At 38.4% G+C, this 24,668-nt stretch overlaps 1 protein-coding gene across 2 annotated transcripts in view; it reads left to right on the forward strand.

Annotated features, from left to right (window-relative positions):
- The first annotated feature begins 2,451 nt into the window (after positions 1 to 2,451).
- The window catches only part of LOC148818174 (von Willebrand factor A domain-containing protein 7-like), a 44,626-nt gene continuing 22,409 nt past the window's right edge, over positions 2,452 to 24,668 (forward strand). The window contains exons 1-5 of one of the 2 annotated variants that reach the window (XM_088937567.1): positions 2,452 to 2,502; positions 2,617 to 2,829; positions 15,783 to 16,070; positions 16,835 to 16,928; positions 23,776 to 23,907. In XM_088937567.1, coding sequence (XP_088793693.1) covers positions 2,638 to 2,829; positions 15,783 to 16,070; positions 16,835 to 16,928; positions 23,776 to 23,907 — 706 coding nt within the window. In that variant the 5' untranslated portion in view covers positions 2,452 to 2,502; positions 2,617 to 2,637. Of the gene's footprint in view, positions 2,508 to 2,616; positions 2,830 to 15,782; positions 16,071 to 16,834; positions 16,929 to 23,775; positions 23,908 to 24,668 lie in introns of both variants that reach the window. The other variant, XM_088937568.1, reaches the window with a different exon arrangement.

Genomic DNA, 24,668 nt, shown 5'->3' on the forward strand with positions numbered 1-24,668 from the left:
AGTTAATTTCTCCTGAGTGATTCAGCCTTTATCTTTTACCTACATTTTATGTTGATAGATATCTAAATATTTCACATGAAAGGCTGCACCCAACTTAACCTCAAGGTAACACAATTCTGAGGATCTACAATGACACAGAATGGTGTTTATGCCATGTGGACTATTATTAACCTCTTCCTTCCAAATAGTTTTTCTTCCACAGCAGTTTAAGACTCTCAAACATCTGCTAATGAAAAAAGACCCTTGATTAGAGCTATACTCATTTTCCAGTGTTTTCTCCAAGACATGTGCTGACATGGTGGCACAGCTCGGCTTGCTTTTCAGTAAGCGAAAGCAAAAATGTTCAAGAGGTCTGCAAACAGCGTGCAATCTTTGGCAATGGGTTCATTCTTTCTTCCTACTGAATGAACAACAAAAAGAAAGATGTTCTTACATTCAGACACTTCACATTCACTAATTCAATAATAATAATTCACTAGGAACAAAAACATCAAAGAATTAAGCATATTGAAAGATTTACAGTACAAAGTGTTTCAGTCACAGTAAATCCTCCCAGCTATAATACTGTAACTGAGAAGGTGCTGCACTGACCATGAAGCAGCAGCAACCTGGAGCTACAGTACCTGCTCGAATGTGAAGCGAAAGTGGATCAGGGGCCAAGGAGATGACATCAGGAACAGCAGGGGAGGACAGGAATGAACACAGGGCTGCAGTGGACACCAAGGATAGAGCCACAAACAAGACAGGGTTGGAAAAGAGAGGAACTTAGACAGCAAAGGAGCAGATGGAGCAGATGCAGGTACAGGAGGAAGGTGAAGAGCTGGAGATTCCTGGCCGAGACAAAAAACCCAACAACTATTCACTTGGATCAGCAAATAGGAATAACCACTCGACCTCAGGGTTATAAGTCAGTCACTTAAGCGATCACACCACCGAGGCAGTCATGTGACAAGCACATATCAATGGAAAGTCTTATACTACTGTTTGTGCTTCAGTACATGAATATAGTTATACTGTTATTAATGTCTTTAGTTACGCGATTCCATATTATATTCCCTATTAATCAAATTTTAAAAGTATGCTTCTGTTTACTCCGATATCGAGCGTATTTTCAGAAAAGCTTAAAACTATCACTTTTCTCACAAAGTACTGTATACTGTATAAACATCTAGTACAGTAACATGGTCAGAAGGAGCAAGGAGCACGTAAAAACGTTTCCGAAATAAACACATGTAAGACTTTGATGCTTAAAATGTTTAGGAAGAAATGGAATACTGGTGTGTATTTTTCTTTAAAATACCAAGACCAGCAAAATTCAGTTTACATAATATGTTTATGCTCCTAATTAATATCGTTTATGACCTTCAGATGCGTTATGCTCCTAGTTTTTTTATGCTCAGTTACTAAAATTTCCCTTTAGTTGTAAAATTCCATATAAATATTCAATACTAAGCAGATTAAAACGTGCACAGTAAAGACACTAAATGATTAAATCTTTCTACGACCGACCAACGAACCACGAGTGCCCCTGTCGGTCATTTTGGCGCGGTATGATGCGCTATGACGTAATGATTTGCCCACGGTACGGGTTTGTACAAACACAGGGAAAACATACAAAATCTACACAGATAGCACCCTGGGAGTTGACACCAGAGCACTGTCAGAAAGCAATGCTGACCACTGTGCCAACCTGTATGAAGTATGTTGATGTGAAAATGACAACTCTATGAAAACTGTGATATAACAGCTATAATATATTCTTGCATTCTTATCCAGCACTTTTATTACATTGGTGCATCTATGTAAATGTCTAGATTTTCTGCTTGTAAAATTATAATATAGAAACACCACCTACTTAATGGAGTTTATAACAAAAGTTCAGGCAAGATGACAACAACCAAGCTCAATCAGACTCAGCTGTCAGTAATTAGCAATCGCTCCTGACAATCCATTCCTCTTCCAAACACTATAAATACCTATGAGATCCCCATCTCTCTCTACCTCTTGCATCCCACCTCCCCCTCTGCAGCTACCTCTTCGTCACCCTGCAGGGGGGTCCTGGTCTCCTTGTCCTCTGGCCGGGAGGCCAGCCCTCAGCCAAGTGGGTTAAGCCACATTTTCGCTCCAAGACGCTTTCATCTTGGGCATTGTCATTCCTCGTGAACAGCCCAAAGTTTGTAGGTCTTTCACTTTCGAATTCATTCAAAACACAATCCAGCATTTACTGGTGTACAACCAGTGCAGCAAGACAGAAACTGTAACCCATAAAAACAAATTGTTGTAGAAAGTGTTGTCACTTAGATATGCATCTGCACATTGTATAAATTAGTAACTGCAATACCATCAGGTTCTGCAGGTGTACACACCTATTGTGTTATGTGGAAATTACGTCAATCCTTCGTTTATAAAAGCAAGTATAGGTGTAAGTAAAGGTTATTCTTGTTTTGCCTTCCCACCTGCTGATTGAGAAAGAGAAGACTTTAGTCCAAAGTCAGACGACAAGTAATGTATTTAATGTCTTGTTATTTAAATTCTATACTGTAACTATTGTTAAGGTCTGACATACAGTAAATGATGTTGAAATTAAGTGTTATACTTTTTTTTGTCTCTTTGCAGGTACAGCTCTGGAAAAGTGTGATGGCTTCAGCTTTGGGCTGGACTCTTGCAGCATTTTTGCTCACGGACACTATGGCCTTCTTTCCTGTTCCAATCCCACTTGTAGTCAAATCAACAACTCATGCAGACATCACCCGGAGAGCCATCCTGCGCAAGACAGCTGAGGTCTGCAGGGACCTGGCCCAGGCACAAGGCAGAGACTTCATCCTGATGGTAAGGACACACATTGTTTTGTTTCTGATATATATGATCATCAAGTTCCTTAAAATTGGTGGCACACTATAAAGCAGATACTGTATAACATCGGAAAATCTAATATATATTGTTAGTGTTTTCATAAGTTGAACATTGTTTCTCTAAATACTTCCATCCATCCTTTCTTTTATTTTTAACACGCAATTTAGGGCGCAGGGGAGCCTGAGCCTATCCCCGCAAGCAATGGGTGCAAGGCAAGACACTCCCTGGACAAGACAGTTCATCACAGGGCAGACACACAGATGCACACTCACACCAGGGCCAATTTTCCTAGAAGCCTATTAACCTACCAATATGTTTCTGACAGTGGGAGGAAACTGGAGCACCTGGCAAAAACCCACAACATCATGGAGAGAACATATAAACTCCCTGCAGATAGCTAACAAAGTCTAGAATTCTAACCAGGGCTTCAGCGCTGCGAGACAGAAATGCAACCCACAGTGCCACTGTGCTGCCCTTCTCAGAATGCTTTTACGATCTAATTTACACAACCTGTGAAAATTAGAAATAGACCACAGTATGTTTGGTGATGATTATTAAGATGCATGCACTGTATGTTGCATAAAAAAATCAACACAGATTTAGTGTGTACCTTAGTAAGTAAGTAAACTATAAAATTTAAATAACCAAACACCCCACTATTCAGGAAATGTTAAATGTTAAATGTTCACATGGCTTCTTTGTTACTGGCATGGTGGGCTTTCAGAATTAAAGAAAAAGTACTCAGAATACACAGACTATAATTTGCAAATATGTTGTGTATCTGTGAGTATTTGTGCCTAAACTATTAAAAATCTTGTGACCTGACAAACAGATCTCAGCCCCTTCTGAATCTGAGACAAATTCAGTAGAAGAAAGATAAAAAACTTTCTCATAATAGAGCCTGTTTAGGTTTTATGGCAAATGGGAACAGAAAGTTAAATCTGAAATGGGCATCCACATGTTAGTGAATGATTTGAAAATATGTCAAGGTTTATTCCATGCTAAAAAGAGAAGAAAAGAAAAACAACGTTTTGGCTGTGGAGCCTTCTTCAGCTGTGGCCTTCTTCACACCCGAAGAAGGCTCCACAGCCGAAACATTGTGAAATAAACCTTACTTGTTCCTTTGCAGCCTATGCCTGCTGATGCAGCTGTACGTATTTGAACTTATCCAAATATGTGCATAAGAACATAAGGTTACATTTGGCACATCTAGTAGTAGTTAATTGATCCAAGAATCTTATCCAGTCAAAGTACCAGCTTCAAAAAGTGATGAAAGTATTAGCTTCAACCAAGTTACTGGGTAGGTTTACTTTTCCCATTCTCATTTTTTCCATGTAGTTTTCACTTGTTTTCTCTCATTTGGGTTTCACTGATCATCTTGAAAAAGTCCTCTGTGTTGACTTTGTAAATGTCTTTCAGCATTTTAAATACTTATATAAAGTCCCCTTGCAGTCCTCAAGACTAAAAAATGGCTCACCTTCTCATTCTGTAAGTGTAGAACATTTCTGTAAGTCCTGGAATATGTATATGTAGCCTCTTCTAGCTCACTGCTCAGGATTTTGTATTTATAGGTCATTTCTACTACCTGCATGCCAATTCATCCCTTCACTTGTCTACATTAAATATCATCTGTCAGCTGTTTGCCCCATCTAAACCTTTCGGAATTTTATCTGCTGCTTCTCTAGTATTAGTTAATTCTATTAATGTGATATCATCCACAAACTTGACTAGTTTACCAACTATAACAGAATCAAGATCTTTCATATACAGTATATTAGGAAGAACACTGTCATGATCATCATCCCTCCTCTAGAGGGCGCTCCGACCCATTTGTGTTTTAGTGTCATTATCCCATGCACCCGTCCCTGGATTCGCAGATATTAGTTAAACCCTGTGCTTCAAAAGCTCAGGGCTCTGCATTGGAAGACAGACGCCCGGAGGCCCGCCTAGCATCAAGTTGCCCTACGTCCGCGGCTTGAGGGCTTAGGCTTCCGAACGGCTCCCTGACCAGCTGAGTCCGAGGCTCACTCGTCACTCCGTTTTTAACTTCCTAGTTCCTTGTCCCTGTTCCTGTTTTTTAATTGTCTTGTCTTGGATGGATCACCTGGTTTTGGATTTTGGACTGCGCCCTGGATTTCCTACTTGGACTGTTTTTGGACTTGTTTGCCTGTGCTCCCCAATGCACTTGGTTCACTGTCGGCACCACCCCCTGTTCGCAATCCCTTCCTTTCCTCACCGTGTTTTCCCCATAGTCCTTTTCCAGTCACTTCCGGATTATACCGTCAGCTCAGGGTCCTAAACTAGGCACTATATGTGTTACAAGCACTGGTCCTACGGATCACTAACTACATAACTCTTATTTGAATATTTACTCCTTATCTATAGTCTTTTTTCCTATAAATTAACCAGATCTAAGTCCAATTTAGAGCATTTCCCCAAATGACTGCGATATGATGATTTATCTTTTATGAGGAAGTTTATCAAAAAGCCTTCTGAAAATCTGAATTCATCATATTACCTGGGTTGGTTTTACTCTTGATTCCTGAATCTGACTTCCCTTTTCGATATCTGTTTGATATAAAGTGCTACACCTCCTTCTTTTCTGTGTTTCCTCTTTTCAACAGAACAGTGTTACTGTTTTCAACAGACTCAGTGCTGATGTTACATGAGTCTCCACTGTTTTCAGCTAGTCAAGATTCTATGACACCAGTTATTTTATAATTACTGTACCTGCTAATTTGGTAGCTTCTTTGTTTTGGAAGGTCTTTGGCTTCTCCCCTTCCTTTAGAGTTGAAATGTTTCTTTGTCAATCCTTAAAGACTGGTGCCAGTTTCATTCAGATGTAATCCAACATGTCTTTTCAGATGGCCTTTGGAAAGGCTTCTAATGGCCAAGAAAAGATTAAGCTTTTTTTCTGCACACAATGTCCTCATCCATATGTTGTGCTGTCAAAATAACCTTTGCAGTTTTTCACCATTGCTTAGTGTTAGATGGTTTCCATTTGAAATCACTGATTTTGTACTGTAATTCAGTTTGTTGCAGAGTTGTTTTAACTTATTCTGGATGTTAAGTGTGCTATTTATACCAATGTATTTTGTGCCCACATGAAAATGAATGTGGGCACAAGTCTTTGCCTATCTGACAACAGAAAACTGTTAACTATATGCACAAAAAAATCACTTATTTTAGTAATGCTATGAGATTTCATACATTCAGAAGTCAGGAACAGAGGTGGTGTGGCCTTGAGCTCCCACATCTGATTGTGAGTCCGTGAGTGAAAATCTGTTTGGCGATGTGATGCTGGATAGTATTGTTTGGTTGGGATGGTGAAAGATATTCCTTTAACCTACTGGTTCCAGCTTATTTCAATTTTTTTTCCTGTTTGTCCTGTTTGTCCTGTTATCTCACTAATCCTCCATAAAAGATTTTATCATTTTATTTCAGGAATTTGTGGCTGTTACAATAGGTGTGGTTTGGCTGATGGCCAGTTAATTACAGTTCTTCCTGCAACAATCACAGAATGTGATTGACGATTGCCAAAGACGATTGATAGGTGGCACTTATGGTGCATTAGATGCTAGTGAAACTATCACTGCATTTAATCTCTGTACCGTTCAAGTTTACATCTACTTAATATGGAATATCAATATGGAACTTTAGAATTAAAGGAAACCTTTATTAGCTGAACATAAAAATAACCAGAGCATAACGTCTCTGAATGTCACAAACTATATTAATTTAGGAATATAAATATATGATGTATGCTGTATATGCATGGTAGTGGTAGCTTAAATAAAATGTACACAACCGTATTTCACTTTCTTCATAAAAATTTGATGCATCAAACATTTAACTCAGTAACTTACTGTGGTTGTTTAAGAAAAGTTTTGATGTGCTCGTTCTTATTGTATTAAGTTTATATATTTTATAAAAAGCTATAACGTTTTAAACTTTTCTATGAACACTTGCTGTCGTTATTGCAGTAAAAATGTGTACTTTTCAGAATCTGCTTAATAGGGAATATAATATGGAATCTCATAACTAAAGAAATTAATAACGATATTAATGTAAGGATCTTAATATATTTATATGGCTAATAGTATTACCATATTCCACTTTCTTTGTAAACATCTGCATCAACTTATTTTATTATTTTTATATATCACAATGCCTTCCACCAGTTTAATTTAATTCAGTTCAGAAATACTTTATTCATCCCAGTGGAGCAATTAAACACAAGTCTTTATAATAACAAAGTGGTATTAAAAAGACCACTGAAACTTAACTGTAATAACATATCTGATCATTGTTAACAATATAAATGTATTAATAATAAATAATCATTTCAAACATTTTGTATTTTGTTCAGGGTAATTTGTTGTCTCCGGTTTTCATAGCCTTTGCTTTCTTATTAAAATGTCTATTTATGAGACACCATGTTTCAGATGTCAATAACTTTGCAAACAAATGACACAGAGCCTTTAAACCACAGGTATTTTACGGATCGTCATTTGTGAACATTTTCACCTTTATCGTTTGCCCAGCAACTAACACAAACTAAATAACAACACAAAGTGTATGTGCAAGAATAACAATTACAAACATTTAAAAAGCATACTTGCAAGATCAGAGTAATACGCTGTAATATTAAAACACTCTATGGGCACTACACTGTGAGACACACTGCCCAGTAACCCGAAAACTTCATGGCAACGTCACGTAGCTAATTCACAGCTGGATACAATTTTATCTTGCCTCGTGAAGCTGAAAATCCAGAAATTTGTCAACTTATTTACTAAAATGATCATCATTAATCTCATTGTGCACCCCGGTGCTCACTCAGTCTTCATACTCCCAGTATAGTAAAGGAAAAAAATGTGTTTTTTTCAGGTGTGAAATATATTTTGTAACTGTTAATAAATATAATTGTGATTCTCTCACAATAAAACACAATGCAAACTATATTCACATTTCTGAAAATTGTACATATCAAATATTAATATTGATGATAATGTAACAACATGAATAAACCTCCAGACCATCTCCAAGATGTTCAGAAAGAGCTCAGGAGGGATTGTTTCATGCCAGCCAGCACATTATCACCTTGCACACGAGAGGGAAGGGAAAGTGCTGGTGAGCTTTTATTTTACTTTCCATTACCCCCCCACCCGGAAGGACAAAGGTGAAAAAGGTCATAAAAATCCATTCAAAAGGGTGTGGTGTGTTAACATAAATTTTAACAGAGCTTGTAAGACCAAGGTGACTTTCTGCTCAATTAAAGCTATAGCACAGATAGATTTTAAATAATTCAAGCAAAATGAGCTGTTTGTCAAAAATCAGCTACTTTACAAGCAGTACACGACTTCTGAAAAGGTACCTTTTGTCTCTCGTGCAAACTACAGTTTATTTTTTTAGAATTCTGAAACTTGGAGGGTATTCTTTAGGGACTCATTATAGTATAATCAAAATCCCCCCCGCTGTTCCACACACGCGAAAACCCATGAAGTCAGATCCACAGATATACCGCAACAGTAGCGCGCATGGCAATGAACGGCAGTGTGTTCATATACTGTATAAATATACGATACCGTATGGTTTTAAAGCCACTACAGTACAGTATGTATGAAGTATTTTTACAGATGGTGGATATATATAATTTTTTGCAGTTTATTACTGAACATCCTCATTTACTACTCCTACTACTACTAGTCACGCCCTCCCTGTAAACCTCTCCAGCAACTGATCCAGAGAATTGCACACAACTCCAAAACATTTCAAACTGCTCGACTGAGCAGAACTACAACAGGACCTAAGCTTACATTCATATTCCCTATTGTGTGGTATTACATCAGTGTTACACCTTTTTCTTATAACAATAATGGCAAGTGTTCTTATTACACATTCTTCAAAAAGGATAAAACATTTTTTTATGAAGTATATAAACTTTATATAGTTAGAACAAACACATCAAAACTTTTCCAAAATATCCACAGTAAGTTACTCAGTAAAAAACTTGAATGTATAAAATGTTTATGAAGATGGTGGACTACTGTGTATACTTGGGTTTTTTTACATTTAGTTACTACTACCATCTACTGTATGTACATTAGGTATATAATACTGTGTATATGAGACAGTATGGCTTTAAAGATACAGCAGTTCAGTGTACGTGAAATATATTTTTCACTTTCAGAATTTAAAGTTAAATTATCCTGATTACTCATTGCTGAAATTTACGTTAAGGAACAATACAGTATATATTATCACAATGTGGATACAAGCCTAAAAAAAGCACATTGTGTTGTAGCGGCGAGGCTTGTTAATAAGACAGAATTAAGTGTTGCTGTGCTTTCCCAAATGAGGCCCCATCTCTCCCTTCATCTCTGTGGTGCAGCCACAGAGAAACTATTCATGCAGGCTGATTTAAGGTGTTTTCTTTTGATAAGGGACAACTCCCAAATGGGGATGCACTTAGCTAAGCCTGGCTATCATGATCAATGGTCATCCATTGGCGCCTATCTGTCTAGGGAGTGCCAGATGGACATCTGGACTGCATTCCTAAGTGTCAAGAGTAAGTGACTCATATCTCACCTTAATCAACCAATCAGGGACTGGTAGGGCCGAGTAACCCACGTGGGACTCTGATGCCCATGGAACTTTCAGCCAATGAACGAGCTGAAGTTCCTCCAGGTAAAAACAGGCAACACAGAGCTCCAAGACTATTCTAAAGAATTCCAGGGCAGGACGGCCCAGGAGCAGAAAGGCTCCCAAGGGCAGGACATTCTCGCAGCGCGCCTCCTGACCATCCTGAGACTCAGCCCGGACAACCACGGAACGGCCAGTGTGTCCGAGTGCCAGAACTTTCCTTTGTTCTAAGAGTCGAGAGCGGAGGTTGCCACGAGTAACCAAAGGATCCACCCGAGGTTAGCACCAGCAGCAAGCCTCGTGAACAGGTCGGAACTGTGGACAGCTGAATCAGTATTCAGAACTAGAGCTTCATCAGGAACAAACCGGTCTTCTTCCTAACCTGCTGGGACCCAGAGTATCTTTTCTCCTGTGCACAAACTTTGCTAGTTAAATCCAACACTAACTAGCTGGTCTTCAGAGAGCATCAGCAGCGCACCGTCGCAAGCAGCACAGCACAGCCTGGCACGGAGCCAGAGAGCGCGGATTGGACAGTAACAAGCCCGCAACTGCTTCTTTGTGCCTACAGGAGATCTGAATCCCCAGAGATTGGATGAGTATTCAACTTCACTGCATCACTGCTCGAGAATTCAATTGTTATCCCAACCAGTTGATATCAATTTAATTCCTAAGAGTTATGTACTTGTTTTGAGTATCTAATGTAGAAGTTGTAACCAAGTTCAATTACGAAACGGTCTAAATGAATGATATACCGAACGTATGTCCTCTTGATATGTGTAACTCTTTGTAACCACCCGTATCTTTTGTATTCTGATAACCCTCACGATAAGATCTGTTAGGTTTACATGCATATTCTATATATTAATAAATGTATCCTCGTGTATTAGTACCTCTGTGTGTGCATTGTTTGAGTTATATCGCATGGTTGGATTCTAAGGCCATTAAAAGAATCAATTTTGTGATTTACTGCCACAATTAATAATTGTCCCAGTAAATGCCCAAACCCCTACAGAACTGGTGCCTCGTGAGAGCACACTACAGTGTTCACAACAAGCCACAGTAGAGTAATAAACTATTTTTCATATATCGAACTGAGTAATGTTGTTTTTGCAGAATAGCCCTATTTTTTTTAGTTAATTTAATATTTAGCATACTGTAATAAACCATTTAAAATTAATAAAAGTCTAAACAATTTACAACTTGTTGTGTATCTTAATAAAAAGCCGTTTTTATATTATTTTAACTATTTTATTAACTACACAAATCACGCCCTTACACCATATATTCCCACCTTCTACTCTCTCGTTCTGTTGTCTCGCGATGTCTACTCACTATACTACATCCCTTCCTTTGTTATTTTTAAAGTCCATAACTTTACCATACAATTGTAACAATTCTATATCAACACACAGTAAACGGTTATTAACTATTATAACAAAATGTATGTAAAACCTTCCATTTCTATTCGACACATTCAACTTTTTTTCTTTTTTTTTACAACTATTTCTATGCATACCAACTCAAATTTTAGTTCAATTTCTACTTAAGTCACTTCTAAATATCACCTCATTTCTAGAAGTCTAAGCAACATCTACATAGATAACACAAACAAAATAGGGCAATTTAACATTTGGAGAGCTATGCAAGTCCTATATTTTTAAATGTCTCTGTAACGAGCCAGTTTCCTGATAACCCTGCCACTTCTGGTTGTTACTTCACTTCTGGGTAAAGTTACTGGCTCTCCTACAGATGTACTCTCCACTGTCTGAGGACTCGGCACTTCCTGCACATCAGAAAGTCCTGTATTCTCAGCATTTTCTGTTTCTGCAGATTCAAAATCAAGATCCAATGGAGGAGTGTGTCAAAGATGTTTTACATTTCTCATTATTTTTGAGCCATCTTCCACATTCACTAACTCAAAAGAGTTACAAGAGGTGTTTCTTAATAACACATAGCGAGTGTCTTTGAACGTGGCATCCAATTTACCGTTGTCTAGGCCAGCCACAAACACTACATCACCGACCTTGAAGTTGTGATCCCTTGCTCGATGTGTCTGGTCTGCATATAATTTCATTTTGTGTGTGTACTCCTCATGATGTCTATGGATATCTTTTGTCTTTTGAATGTCCCTCGGCTCTTCTTCTTTCTTTTCCACGTTTGGTAGTTTAGTCCGGATATCACGTCCAAAGATAAGATTAGCTGGGGTTTCTCCAGATGCCCTGTGAGGTGTTGATCTATAAGCCAGCAGAATCTTAGGGAGTTCCTCTCTCCGTTTTTTTCCTTCTGTCGCAGCTGCTCTCAAGGCCCTTTTCAGGTATCTGTGAAATCTTTCAATTTTGCCATTACTTCTCGGATAGTAATGTGTTTAATTCCACAGTTAGTCAGAAATGATTCAAACAACTGTCCTATGAATTGCCTCCCATTATCTGTTACTACCTCTAGTGGATAACCAAATCGTGCAAAGATGTTCATCAGCTCTCTAATAACTGTGGCCGAAGATATGTCTGATACAACAACCGCCTCAGGGTAAGAAGTATAATAGTCTATGACAGTCAATATGTATTCATTCAGAATGGGACCTACCAGGTCAATGCCCAATTTTGTCCAAGGCCTTGGTGGTAATTCAAGTGGTTGGAGAGGTTGACCCTCCTGCAATGGCTGATTCAACACACAAGTGAAACAATTCCTGACTAGTCTTTCAACATCACTGTCCATGTTGGGCCAGTAAAATTTGCTTCTCAGGTACTGTTTTGTAAGAACCACACCCTGATGTGTCTCATGTGCTATTTTCAATCCTTGTCTGATTTTTTTCGGTAACACAATCCTCTGTCCTCTTAAAAGCAGTCCATCATATGTAGATAACTCCAGCCTACACCTGTGGTATGGCTGCAGTTCTTCTGGAATTGGATTAGGCCATTGTCCTTTTTCCACTATGGACATCAACAATTTCAATGTGTCATCTTCGTTTGTTGCCTGCTTAAGTTCCTCAAGTGTCAGTGCATGCAGTTCATAAGTGCTGATTGAAAACACTCTACCAACATAGGTTTCTACATAACCACTGTCTTCTGTGTCTGGTAAAGGAAGACGTGACAATGAGTCTGCAACATTGGTTTTCCCTACTATGTGTTCAATTTTGTAATCATATGGCCGTAATCTCAATCCAAGTCTTTGTATCCTGGGTGGTAACAATGTTGCCCTTTTGGGCTTGAACATGTAAATGAGGGGTTTATGATCCGTTTGAAGTGTGAACTTGCCTCCCCATAAATATGTCCTAAAATGTTCCACTCCCCAAACACAACCCAAGGCTTCACGCTCTATTTGCAAGTAATGCCTTTCTGTTGGGGTAAGTGAGCGACTTGCATATGCCACTGGCTTGTTCTGTCCATCTTCTTGTCTTTGTAGCAATACTGCTCCAAGCCCTACAGGACTTGTGTCACTGATCACTACTGGTGGCGCATCTAGTTTGAAGTATGCCAGACACGGTTCAGTTACAAGTGCTCTTTTCAACTTGGCAAAGGCTTTCTCAGTTTCCGATGTCCATTCCCACTTCTGTCCTTTCCTCGTTAGTTTTCTAAGGGGTTCTGATATATCTGCATAATTAGGAATGAATTTAATCAAAAATCCACAAGTGCCTAAGAACGAGCGCAAAAGTGCAACATTCTCAGGTCTGGTGCACTGCAAACAGCTGTCACCTTTTTCGGGTCTGGCTTTATTCCTTCTGCAGTGACCAAAGGTCCCAGTTTCTCGATCGCTTTCAGGCCAAAGATACACTTATCTTTATTTAAAGTTAAGCCTCTGTCTTGGAATCTTTGGAATACTTGCCTGAGCCTCTGTTCTAGTTGTTCTTCATTTTCCTACATCATCATCCATATACCATACAACACCTGGCATTGCACACAACATCGAACCCATAGCCGTCTGATAGGCCTCTGGGGCACTAGACAAGCCAAAAGGAACTTTTCTGAAACGGTAACAACCCAACTTGCCAGAACCCTTTTCAAGCATCTAACTTTGCAAAAACCTTGGCTCCTTGCACTGCTTGCAATATGCTGTCAACCGTTGGTACTGGATGTCTCTCTCTGATTACTGCTTTATTCACTTCTCGCAGATCCACACACAGTCTCACTTCCTTGGTGTCTTTTTTAGGTATTATCAGAATATTTGAGATCCATTCTGCACCTTCATTCACGTCTTCAATAATTCCATCATCCAACATTTTATCTAACTCCTGATTAACAGCTTCTATCATCGGATAGGGTACTCATCTCAGACTTTGAGCTACTGGCGAAACTTTCTCATCAACTGTAACCTTGTGACTGTAACCCTTGATCTGTCCTAAACCTTTAAAAGAGTGACTCATATTCCTGTGCTAACTGCTTAAATCTCTCTGAAGACTGGTCAACCGCATTGACAGTGTCTCCTACACTCAGAATCTTCAGATCAAAACATGCTTTTCTTCCCAACAACGCTTCTACATTTCCTTCAATTACATAAACTTTGTCCTTTATTACATTCTTCTGCCATTTCAGCTGTGCCTCGAAGTAGCCAACACACTTAAGTGGACTAATTTGTGCATAGGCATAAAATTTCTTCTTAGTCTGCTGAAGTTCAGTTCTGTGTGCAAACACTTTCTTGAAAAGTTCTACTCCAATGAAGTTTCTTCGACTTCCTGTATCTATCACCATTTTTATCTCTTGGCCATTTATTTGAACAGTTTCTTTACCTTCAGGGTCAATGGAATTAACAAATTCATCTGAGTCTGAAGAAGGTTCTTGAACTGCTCGCAGTTTTGTCCCTTCCTTATTTGTATTAAGTTTCTTTTCCTGATGGGAACCGTCTTTCTTTCTACACACTCGTGCATAATGTCCTGTTTTCTTACAGTGCAGACATTTTGCTGTTCGCGCTCCGCATTCATCTGCTTTGTGCGTTGTTAGTCCGCACCTGTAACATTTAATGTCAGCCGTCCCCTGTTCTTCTATATCTCTAGCTTGACTGCATCCGGCTGCTTGGCTTTTGTTTGTAAAGTTTGAGCAAGTACCCCGTTCAGTGTTTCTTGTGAAGTAAACATGACTCTCTCTAGCTTTGTCACTGTGGTCAGAAAGCATTCTTGATTCTGCTTGAGCTGCTTCATGAATTCTAGCGACTGTAAGAGCTCTTTCTAAAGTCAGCCCTTCCTCCCGCAACAATTTATCACGCAGTCTCTTATGTGCACATTTTTCCACAAGCTGATCTCTTAACATGTCAGCTTCCAATACTCCAAAGTCACACGATTTAGCCAGTCCTCTTAGTGCATTCACAAAAGCATCAACAGATTCGTCCTGAGACTGAGTTCTCTGCCTAAATTTATGCCGTTCCAAAACCACATTTCTCAGCGGTGTAAAGTAAGCGTCTAAGGCAGCTACAGTCTGTTCATATGTACCTTTTTCTCCAGGGAGGTTGGCGAAAATCCGCTGCACAGGCGCCCCCATACAGTGCAGTAATGTAGCCCGTCTCACGGCATCCGGAGCTTCTGTAGATCCACTGGCGATTTAAAAAAATCTGTACGACTCCATCCATATCTTGTATTCCGTATACAAATCCGGAGCTCCGAGGTTCAGTGGAAGCGGTGCAGAAAGCTGGGCATAAGCAAAGCTTCTCGGCGCGGCGGCCATATCTTCCATGGCGCAAGCTAAACGAACAGTCCGAAAATTCAAAAGTTCGTTTCTTCCAGCAAGAGAACTAAAATCTGCAGTGTTCTGCTCGCTTTGAGTTCATCAAGCACTCATCTCTCGTCGCCATAAATGTTGTGTATCTTAATAAAGAGCCGTTTTTAAATTATTTTAACTATTTTATTAACTACACAGATCATGCCCTTACACCATATATTCCTGCCTTTTACTCTCTCGTTCTGTTGTCTCGTGATGTCTACTCACTATACTACACAACTTAAATTCTATAACTGGGAAAAGATTGTCCCACAGCATTGACCGGGATTTGAAACCAGGTGTTTTCTGGCAACAGCCCAGATACTTCTAGGCCACCTTATGCTTTCACTGCTCCACCTGGTGGTTTTACAAAGTAGTGGTAACCTGCAGTGCAGGCACTGCAATGTACTGCAATATCCTGCAAGCATTTCTGAATGAGTGGATCTGTACTATAAATTATAATAGTGAATGATTATACACTAGTAGTAGCATTATATACACAAATCACAAATATATTCTTGTGTGAATGTGTATATGCATATATCAATACATATATATTAATTATATACAAACCATATTCTTTGTTTTTTGCAAATGCAGATTGATGACAATCTCACCCCACAGCAAGTGATCCAGGCACACTATGACACGATGGGTGAGAAGGTGTCTTCAGAAACATTTGAGGAAGCTATCCAATCCATTGTTTTAAGCAATGCCTGGGTGGATCTGAGGCACGTATTGAATGAGGAGTATCATTTTGACAATGAGTCCTTTCTGAAGGGGAAAAAGCTCATTACTGATGGGATAGCCAGTGTGAAAGGCAACATTAGGCAGCAGAACTTCTATACAGCAAGAAAGACACTGGGGCAAATCTTTCACACCCTGCAGGTGAGTAAAACATTTCATCGTGCCTGGTTAAATCTCTGTCCTTCTGCATCTCTCTACTATGTGCCTATGAGGTTTTTATTGTTGATAAAAGCAGGATAGCAATCTTTCCTATCATACACCTTCTTTGTCAGTCATCTCTACCTACTGTAGCCTCCACATCCATATCAATAAACTATGAGAATTATCAGAATATTTAACTTGCTTCCCAATATGTAAAATGTATGAAACTGTTTTATTGCAGAGATTTAATGATTCCTTGTTCCTGGGGACTATTCAATTAATAGAATGGAAACTATAGCATCTGAAATCTACAGTATGCATCATCAGAATCCAAACAGAGCATACCTTTAAATTACAAGAAATAAGAGTAAAACAAACCTGGTGGAAGCAAGAAAATAATATTTTTGTGATTATAATTATTACATTATTCCAAAGATGGGATACAACAGAAATCCAGGAATAAAAAAAAAACATGAAAAAAATAGCATCTCTAAGCACGTAAAGCCAATAGTCTGTTTGGGTTTTTGTCAGGTTGCTATTAATATATAGTATTAATTAATATATATATTAATATATATACCCTCCAGAAGAAGGGTGTTTTTGATAAAACAAAGGAATTTTAGACATACCTTCTCATTAAATGTTATAAAGGTTATTATATGGTACAAATTTAAACAACAGTTGCTCCCTTAGCATTGACACAATCCTGTTTCATGTTTCTTTATTATCATTCTCTTCCCAACATGTATGTTTGTATTTCCTAGGATTTCTACAGCCACAGTAATTGGATTGAACTGGGCTACAAGACTCCTTTTTCCAACTTGATACAATCCAGTGCCTCTCTCGAAAATATTGCATGTGAGCTACTGTCTGTTGTTCTGTGCTGACACAAAGAGTGACGACTAATCTTCTCTTCTCCTGCATCAGCACACTGCAGAACCTCCCAGTTTCCAGAACACAATCTCGACAAGACATGTCAATCAGCTGGTTCATCTAAATACTTGTTATGGCAGAAGCAATGTCCCACCTGTGCACGAATAATGACCATACCTACAGTATCTCATTGGGAACAGCCTATTTAAGATAGGACTTTGCTTTACTCAGAGCTCAGTCTTAGAGCTTGTTCTGAGTATGAGAGGGGAAGAGATTCCATTCCTAATTCTCGTCTCTAGTTGCTTTAACTTGTGGATTTTGTCTTTGCTTTGTTTTGACTCTGCCTTTATAGTCTACATGCTTTATACCGTGGATTTTTTGGCTGTGGCCATGCTTGCTTTTTTTTTCAACTATACAGATGCAGCCATTCAAAGTGCGCGGTACAGACACGTACCAGAGGTAATTGCCTACAGCGTCGCGCATCGTGACGCGCGGTACCGCGGTACGTGATTGGTTGACCGACAGGGGCACTCGTGGTCCATTGGTCGGACGTAGAAAGATTTACAGTAAATGTCTTTACTGTGCCCGTTTTAGCATTGAATATTCATATGGAATTTTACCACTGAAGGGAAATCTTAGTACCTGAGCATAAAAAGAATAGGAGCATACTGTAACGCGTGTGAAGGCCATAAACGATATTAATTTTGGAACATAAACATACAGTATATGGCTGGTCTCGGTACTTTAAATAAAAAATACACACCAGTATTCCATTTCTCCCTAAATATTTTAAGCTTCGAAGTCTTTAAGTAATGTGATACCGTAGTCAACAAGCATACTTTTAGAATTTGATTAAAAGGGAATATAATATGGAATCGCGTATCTAAGGAAATTAATAACGATATAATTATATTCATGTACCGCAACACAAGAATAGTACACGCTGTACATTGTCTGTTGATAATGTTTCTGTAGTGCTTTTTCAACACTCCTCATGTGACCTCGCCGGTGGCGCTGTGGGTTAGGTTCCCGACTCCTGCATCACATGGTGAGTGTTTGAATCCAGCTGAAGCCATGACTTTTTTTTTAACAAACATTTCTTTGAAAAAATAAAATGTTTCCCTGGGTCAGAAATTAAATAAAACCTCACTCGCACCAAACAAATTTATATTTCTAAATATCACAACATGATCGAATTTAAGTCATTTTAATAACAATGAGTAGTCACCTATGCGTTACAATATAAACATTTATATTGATTTAAATCGCGTTTTGATTTAAATCGCAAACGCGTGTTTAAATATATGTGTTTTTTGATTCACAGTCAGACAAATGTAACATAAATTGATATCTTTGTCTTCTAAGTATCTTAATAAACTTTCAGCATAGCTTTCTCCCCGTTTAGATTTATTTTTCTTGGGATCTTGGGATCAAACGTGGAAAGATTAGATTGTAATCGTTTTTATTTTTTAAATGCATTTTAGAAAAGTGTAATCTATACTAAAAAGCTGTACACCACCTGCTGTAAAGATACATATTGTAATACTTTCGGGTTCGGATAGGACAGACACGAGAACTCAGACTTGCAGAGTTAAAGAAAGTTAAAGCCTTGATTTTATATATCACCTTTAAAAGTGGCATCTCAAAGCAAAGTAAATACCCAACACTGATTGTACCCATCTGTCATGCTAATATAGCACCTTGAATTGGGGGGAGGGAGAGAGAGAGAGAGAGAGAGAGAGAGAGAGAGCACAGACAGGCAAATAAGATACACTCCACAGACATTCACAACAGCGACATATCATAAAACGTTTGCACATATAGTTAAATTATTAGCTGTTTTTCAGGAAGTTAAAAAAAACACTTGAATTACTTATCCAGTCTCTCGAAATAAAGTTATTTTTCAAGCAATGCAACAAACGTCGGACAATGTGTTTTTTTTTAATCCAACATTGACAGCCACATCTTAAATCTTGTCAGTCAGCTCTTTTTTCTCTATTTGAATTGTGGCGATTCAAACAACCTGGGATAACAAGTGGTCTCAAAGTCGCCGAGCTCACAGAGCTTCAACAACAGATGACAATTCCCTTAGTCCTTCCTTAGTCTTCCTGAAATTGTCGGATTATGAGTGAATAAAAGCATCTTATTAAAAACACGTTTGCGTTTGTTTGGGAGCTATATTATGTATTTTTCATATGTAAGATATAATGATGTGTTCCCGCTTACACATCGCACGACTTTAAAAGCTAGAAAAACAGGTTTCGATTCACATTATCTGGAGAGCCTTGTTTTGTCAAAGGACAGCACAAAAAAACAGACAATACACGGGGGGGGAGGGCAAGCGAGAGAGAGAGTTTTTTACCCTCTGTCAAAAAAACCCAAATCACCAGGGGCAGAGACTCTGGGGGGATCATTGTGTGGTACAGAGCGGAGCTCAGTCAATCCAAACAAGTACAGTAGTAAAGAGAGAAAAGTCAACAATTGATTTAAGGACGATCTGTCAAAGTGCAATGAAATACAATATTGTTGTTGTTGTTATTGTTGTTTTTATCCTGTAAAGCGTTTTGAGAAGCCACCTTTAAAGGCGATATATAAAAGCGCTGATTCTTATGGAATGTGTTCCGCCGGGGAACAAGTATAACCTTGTTCATGCACAAACAGTGGCATGTTACATTATTAATTTGGGTGTCTCCTCTTGCCAGAAAGCTCTAAATTGCATTTTGAGTGCGGTTTTTGACTTTTTTAAAATTGTAACCCATAAATAAAGCTGATACCGTTTAGACTTTTAATTATTTTAAACTGTATTACAGCAGCACAATGAACAATGCAACGTAAATTGCAAAAATGCACTTGGAATCTGTCCAAGCCCTACTTTGTCAGGCATTTTCTTTTGCTGCAACGGACATAAAAACTCCCTTGCTTTTAACAGAGCGTTTCATAATTTCTAACTACGAAAATTATTTAAACTGCGACACTTATCATTCAACCAGAGCTCGAAATATCACAAGGATCCTCAAGAGCACAGCAAAGACTGTATTAAAAGAATCGCGTATCTAAAGAAATTAATAAGATATAATTATATTCGTGTACTGCGACAGGGCTGTGTAGGGCTGTTTCACCTCTCTCTTCATGTGACTCTATTCAAAAGCCATTTAGCAAAGAGGGGATGAGAAGAGTGACAAACTAGTATACTTTAGATCTTTTTTTCTGAACTGGGGAAAATCTGATCATGTTTCTCTATAACAATAATAAAAAACATTATTTTACATATCACCTTTAAAAGTGGCATCTTTCCACTTGTATGTCATCGGAAAATACAAGAAGTTTCTGCTTTGTGTAAGGATGGTATCAAAAAGTAATCTAAGTGGTGAGAAAGCTGTGCTCCTCAAAGCGCTTTACAGGATAAAAACAATAACAACAATAGTGTTAGGCTGGGCAAACGATTTTTTTATAGAAATACAAAATGAGATATAACGATGTGTTCCGGCTTAGACATTAACGAGTACAACCCCCCTCTCTGCGGGAGTGCTGGCTGTGACGAATTAAACCGGTTTCACAGGTATTTTCAAAGCAGAAGGGGGCGAGATTTCCAGCGAAAGACACCTCCCCCCTCCAAAAGTACAGTACTTACTAGTTAAGAAAGCTAGGCTCCTCAATGAAATCGCTTTAACATGCTAATGCGTTGGTGTAACAGTCCAGGCGTGGCAAGCTTCTAATGTCTCCCGACTACGGCGAAAGGAACCCTTCTTTCATTGGAAGACAATGAACATATTCTAGCCCTGAATGAATTAATAGCAAACATGGTTTACATAAAAGACATTTTTCCAAGAAAGTTTAGCCTTTGTCACTAATGAAACCACTAAATAAAGACATAAATATAGAAATCTTAAGATTTTTAAAATACATGACTTTGCTAAAATTTATTTAAAAATAAAAACGATTACAAATGCCAGCGGAGAGAGAGAACAGGGGAGGGATGTTGGTTTTGCATAAGGGGTGGGGCTATGGAAATGAGGTCTATTTGGGAATGTGGAGTTACATGTTCTGGCTGTTTGTGAATTATCGTTGTTGAGTATGGAGTGTTGAGGTATTGATTTTGTGTAATGCTTTATGTTGAAAATTGAGCTGGATTTTGTTTATGATAAAGAGGATAAACTGGGATGGGAGGAGGGTTTGGTTTTGCATAAGGGGCGGGATTATGATAATTGGAGGAATTTGAGAGAGTTTTTGGTTTGTATTACGAATAATTCGTACAAGATATTGAGATTTCTTGTTGTTTTGTTGAGATTTGACTCCACAAGTCTGAGTTCTTGTGTCTGTCCTATCCGAGCCCGAAAGTATTACAATATGTATCTTTATAGCAGGTGGTGTACAGCTTTTTAATATAGATTACACTTTTCTAAAATGTATTTAAAAAATAAAAACGATTACAATCTAATCTTTCCACGTTTGATCCCAAGATCCCAAGAAAAATAAATCTAAACGGGGAGAAAGCTATGCTGAAAGTTTATTAAGATACTTAGAAGATAAAGATATCAATTTATGTTGCATTTGTCTGATTGTGAATAAAAAAACATATATTTAAACACGCGTTTGCGATTTAAATCAAAACGTGATTTAAATCAATATAAATGTTTATAATGTAACGCATAGGTGACTATTCATTGTTATTAAAATGACTTAAATTCGATCATGTTGTGATATTTAGAAATATAAAAGTCAATTAATTGTCCATAATATTGCTATTCTATTTTTTCAAAGAAATGTCGCAGTACACGAATATAATCATATCGTTATTAATTTCTTTAGATACGCGATTCCATATTGTATTAGCAGAAAAGCTTAAAACTACCACTTTTTTACATGCTATTTCACATGTTAGTTAAAGACTTCGATGCTTAAAATGTTTAGGGAGAAATGGAATACCGGTGTGTATTTTTTCTTTAAAGTACCGATTCCTGGAATCTGACTGGCTGACACCCTTCTGAAGTGGTTCCATAATATCTGGTATACGGAAAAGAAAGCGTTGATAAAAAAGCCTGGATTCTCATGTATCTGATACAAATATCTTTTAATACAGTCTTTGCTGTGCTCTTGAGGATCCTTGTGATATTTCGAGCTCTGGTTGAATGATAAGTGTCGTAGTTTAAATAATTTTCGTAGTTAGAAAGTTTTATGTCCTTTGCAGTAAAAGTAAATGCCTGACAAAGTATGGCTTGGACAGATTCCAAGTGCTTGTACAAATGTGCTAAAGAAATTATACTTTGAGTTTACAGCTTGTCCAAAGTCATTCATTATTAATACTATTAGTAATATCTTCGGTAAAGGCTTTGATGCATAAATATTTCTGATAAAGGTAGGTTGTGTACTTTTGTCCAACTGAGCAATCTTGCTTTCATAAAATATACCAACTTTTTAATGACTGATGATTAACATGCTGTAATACACAGTTTAAATTTAAAAGCTCAAATGCTGTACATGAGAGGTTAAGCTTTATTGGCTCCTCCTGGCAGTTTTACAAGGTGATGCCGGATACTTTCCGGCATGACGTCAAATGACGCGATTAACCCCGTGATACTGCGTGATACTGCGACAAGCCCACCGGGGTATACCGCGAAATACCCCACCCATTTTGAATGGCTGCATCTGTATCTTTGGATTGCATTTGTCTGCTTACTTGTTCGCCATGCCAGCTATTCTGCTTGCCTCACCTGCTCTTGGGTTCTCCTCTGGAGACTTTGGGTCTTCCTATCTTGACAGCTTCGGTCATCAGTAGAGGAAGCTGAAACAATCGCATTTTATATGTGATGGAACATTATTTAACCTTTTCTGTCTGGCACTTGCACTTGATAATACTGCCACATCATTTCACAGTTTCGTTTATTGTGCAATAATAGTGTAAGATGCATGGAGAGATCGAAGATGCAAATTACAATTTGTTCTCAGCAAAGGATTATGTGTACAGAGTGTAGTTTGCACCTCCCATTAAAAGATGGAGCTGAATATAATCAGTTCCATGAGGCACAGTTCATTAGCCAAGACATTGATTTCTTCATGCCTGTTATCCATCCATCCTTTTTCCTGTTCAGAGTTGTGTGGCAGCTTGAGCCTATCACTGCAAACAATGGGCCTAAGGCAGGGTGCAGCCTAGGTCCATCACAGGGCAGACACACACACACTGACATCTAGGGCAAATTTGCCCAGAAATCAATTAACAGGATCACCCAGAGGAAACCGACATGGACACGGTAACAAACAAGCTCCTTGTAGATAGCACTCCAGATCTGGAATCGGGGGCCCTAGCACTGTGAGGCAGCAGTGAGAACCACTGTGTCTCTATTCCACCCTCGTGCTTGTCATGTAATATTTTACTCTCAGGAGTCATAGAAAACTCTATATAGTAGTATCACCACCTGAACTTTAAACGTGCTTACAAATATGTCACATTTAAAGATTTCCTGCACGACAGCCAGTCATCATATATTGTCTAAAGAATTCACTATGTAATGTAAGCATTATGTTTATTTACACCTTTAATGCTTCTATATCAGGGTTTTCACTATATTTCCCCAAAGGAAACAGGTAATAGGAGTCAAAGGGTGAAGACATAGAAGAAGATTATTTTATAAACAGCAAAATGTATTTTATACTCTTGTGCTTTACTGTACATACATTTTGGAGCTATACTGGTGTATTAATATTTTGTTCTTTCTCTACTTAATATCTCAAAGGTTCACATGTCAGGTCTGTGTCAGTTTCTCTGAGTGTCTGTGACTGTCATCTGGCTGTTCCACCCATCAGCACTACTTGCAAAACTTGTCTTTTCCTTCAGCTAAAGGTGAGCCAACATGCAGTGACTGTGCTGAGGGGACATGTCCGGACAACATCCTGGAAAGTATATTACAAGGAAGGAAGCTCACGTCAGGGTATTTTGATCTCAGGCCTTGGGCATCAAAGCCAACAGGTATTGTAAACCAGTTACACCTGTTATAATAAACTAAATTAAACTACAGCTATATATTTCATATTATTTGTTAATTTTAGAGGACATTTATTTCTGTTAAGATTTCAGTCTTCATTTTCCTCAAGTATTTCTTTCATCTTGATAAGTAAAGAAATTGCCTTTCAGCTCATACAAATTACTATGTATGAATGGCTAATTGTATTTATTGCTCGTCAATAAACATCCATCCACCCATTTTTGAACCACTTCATCCAATTCAGGGTTGCAGGGGAGCCAGAGCCTTTTCTGGCAATCAGTGAGCACAAGGCGGGATACACCCTGGAGGGGACACCCGTCCATCACAGGACACAACCACAGGGTCAATATTTTAACCTACTAATACGGCTTTGGACTGTGGGAGGAAACCGGAGCACCAAGAGGAAGCTCACTTGAACACGAGAAGAGCATACAAATTCCACACAGACCGCACCACAGGAATTGAGTCCCAGGCCTTGACACTGAGGCAGCAATACTAACCACTGTGCCACTGCTTCGCTCATCAAAAAACACATCACAGTTTAAATTAAGGTTTATTAGTTTTATTTTTTGTATACACAAATCAATTGTGACAAGAGTCCTTGAAAATGATCATTTGTAGTGCTTATAAGGTTGTTAATAATAATAATAATAATAATAATAATAATAATTGCTTACACTTGCATAGCGCTTTTCTGGACTCTCCACTCAAAGCGCTTTCCAGTGTAACGCTGCGCGTTGTAGAT

Source organism: Atractosteus spatula, chromosome 19, assembly GCF_055471065.1.
Source record: "Atractosteus spatula isolate fAtrSpa1 chromosome 19, fAtrSpa1.hap1, whole genome shotgun sequence".
Classification (NCBI taxonomy): Eukaryota; Metazoa; Chordata; class Actinopteri; order Semionotiformes; family Lepisosteidae; genus Atractosteus; species Atractosteus spatula.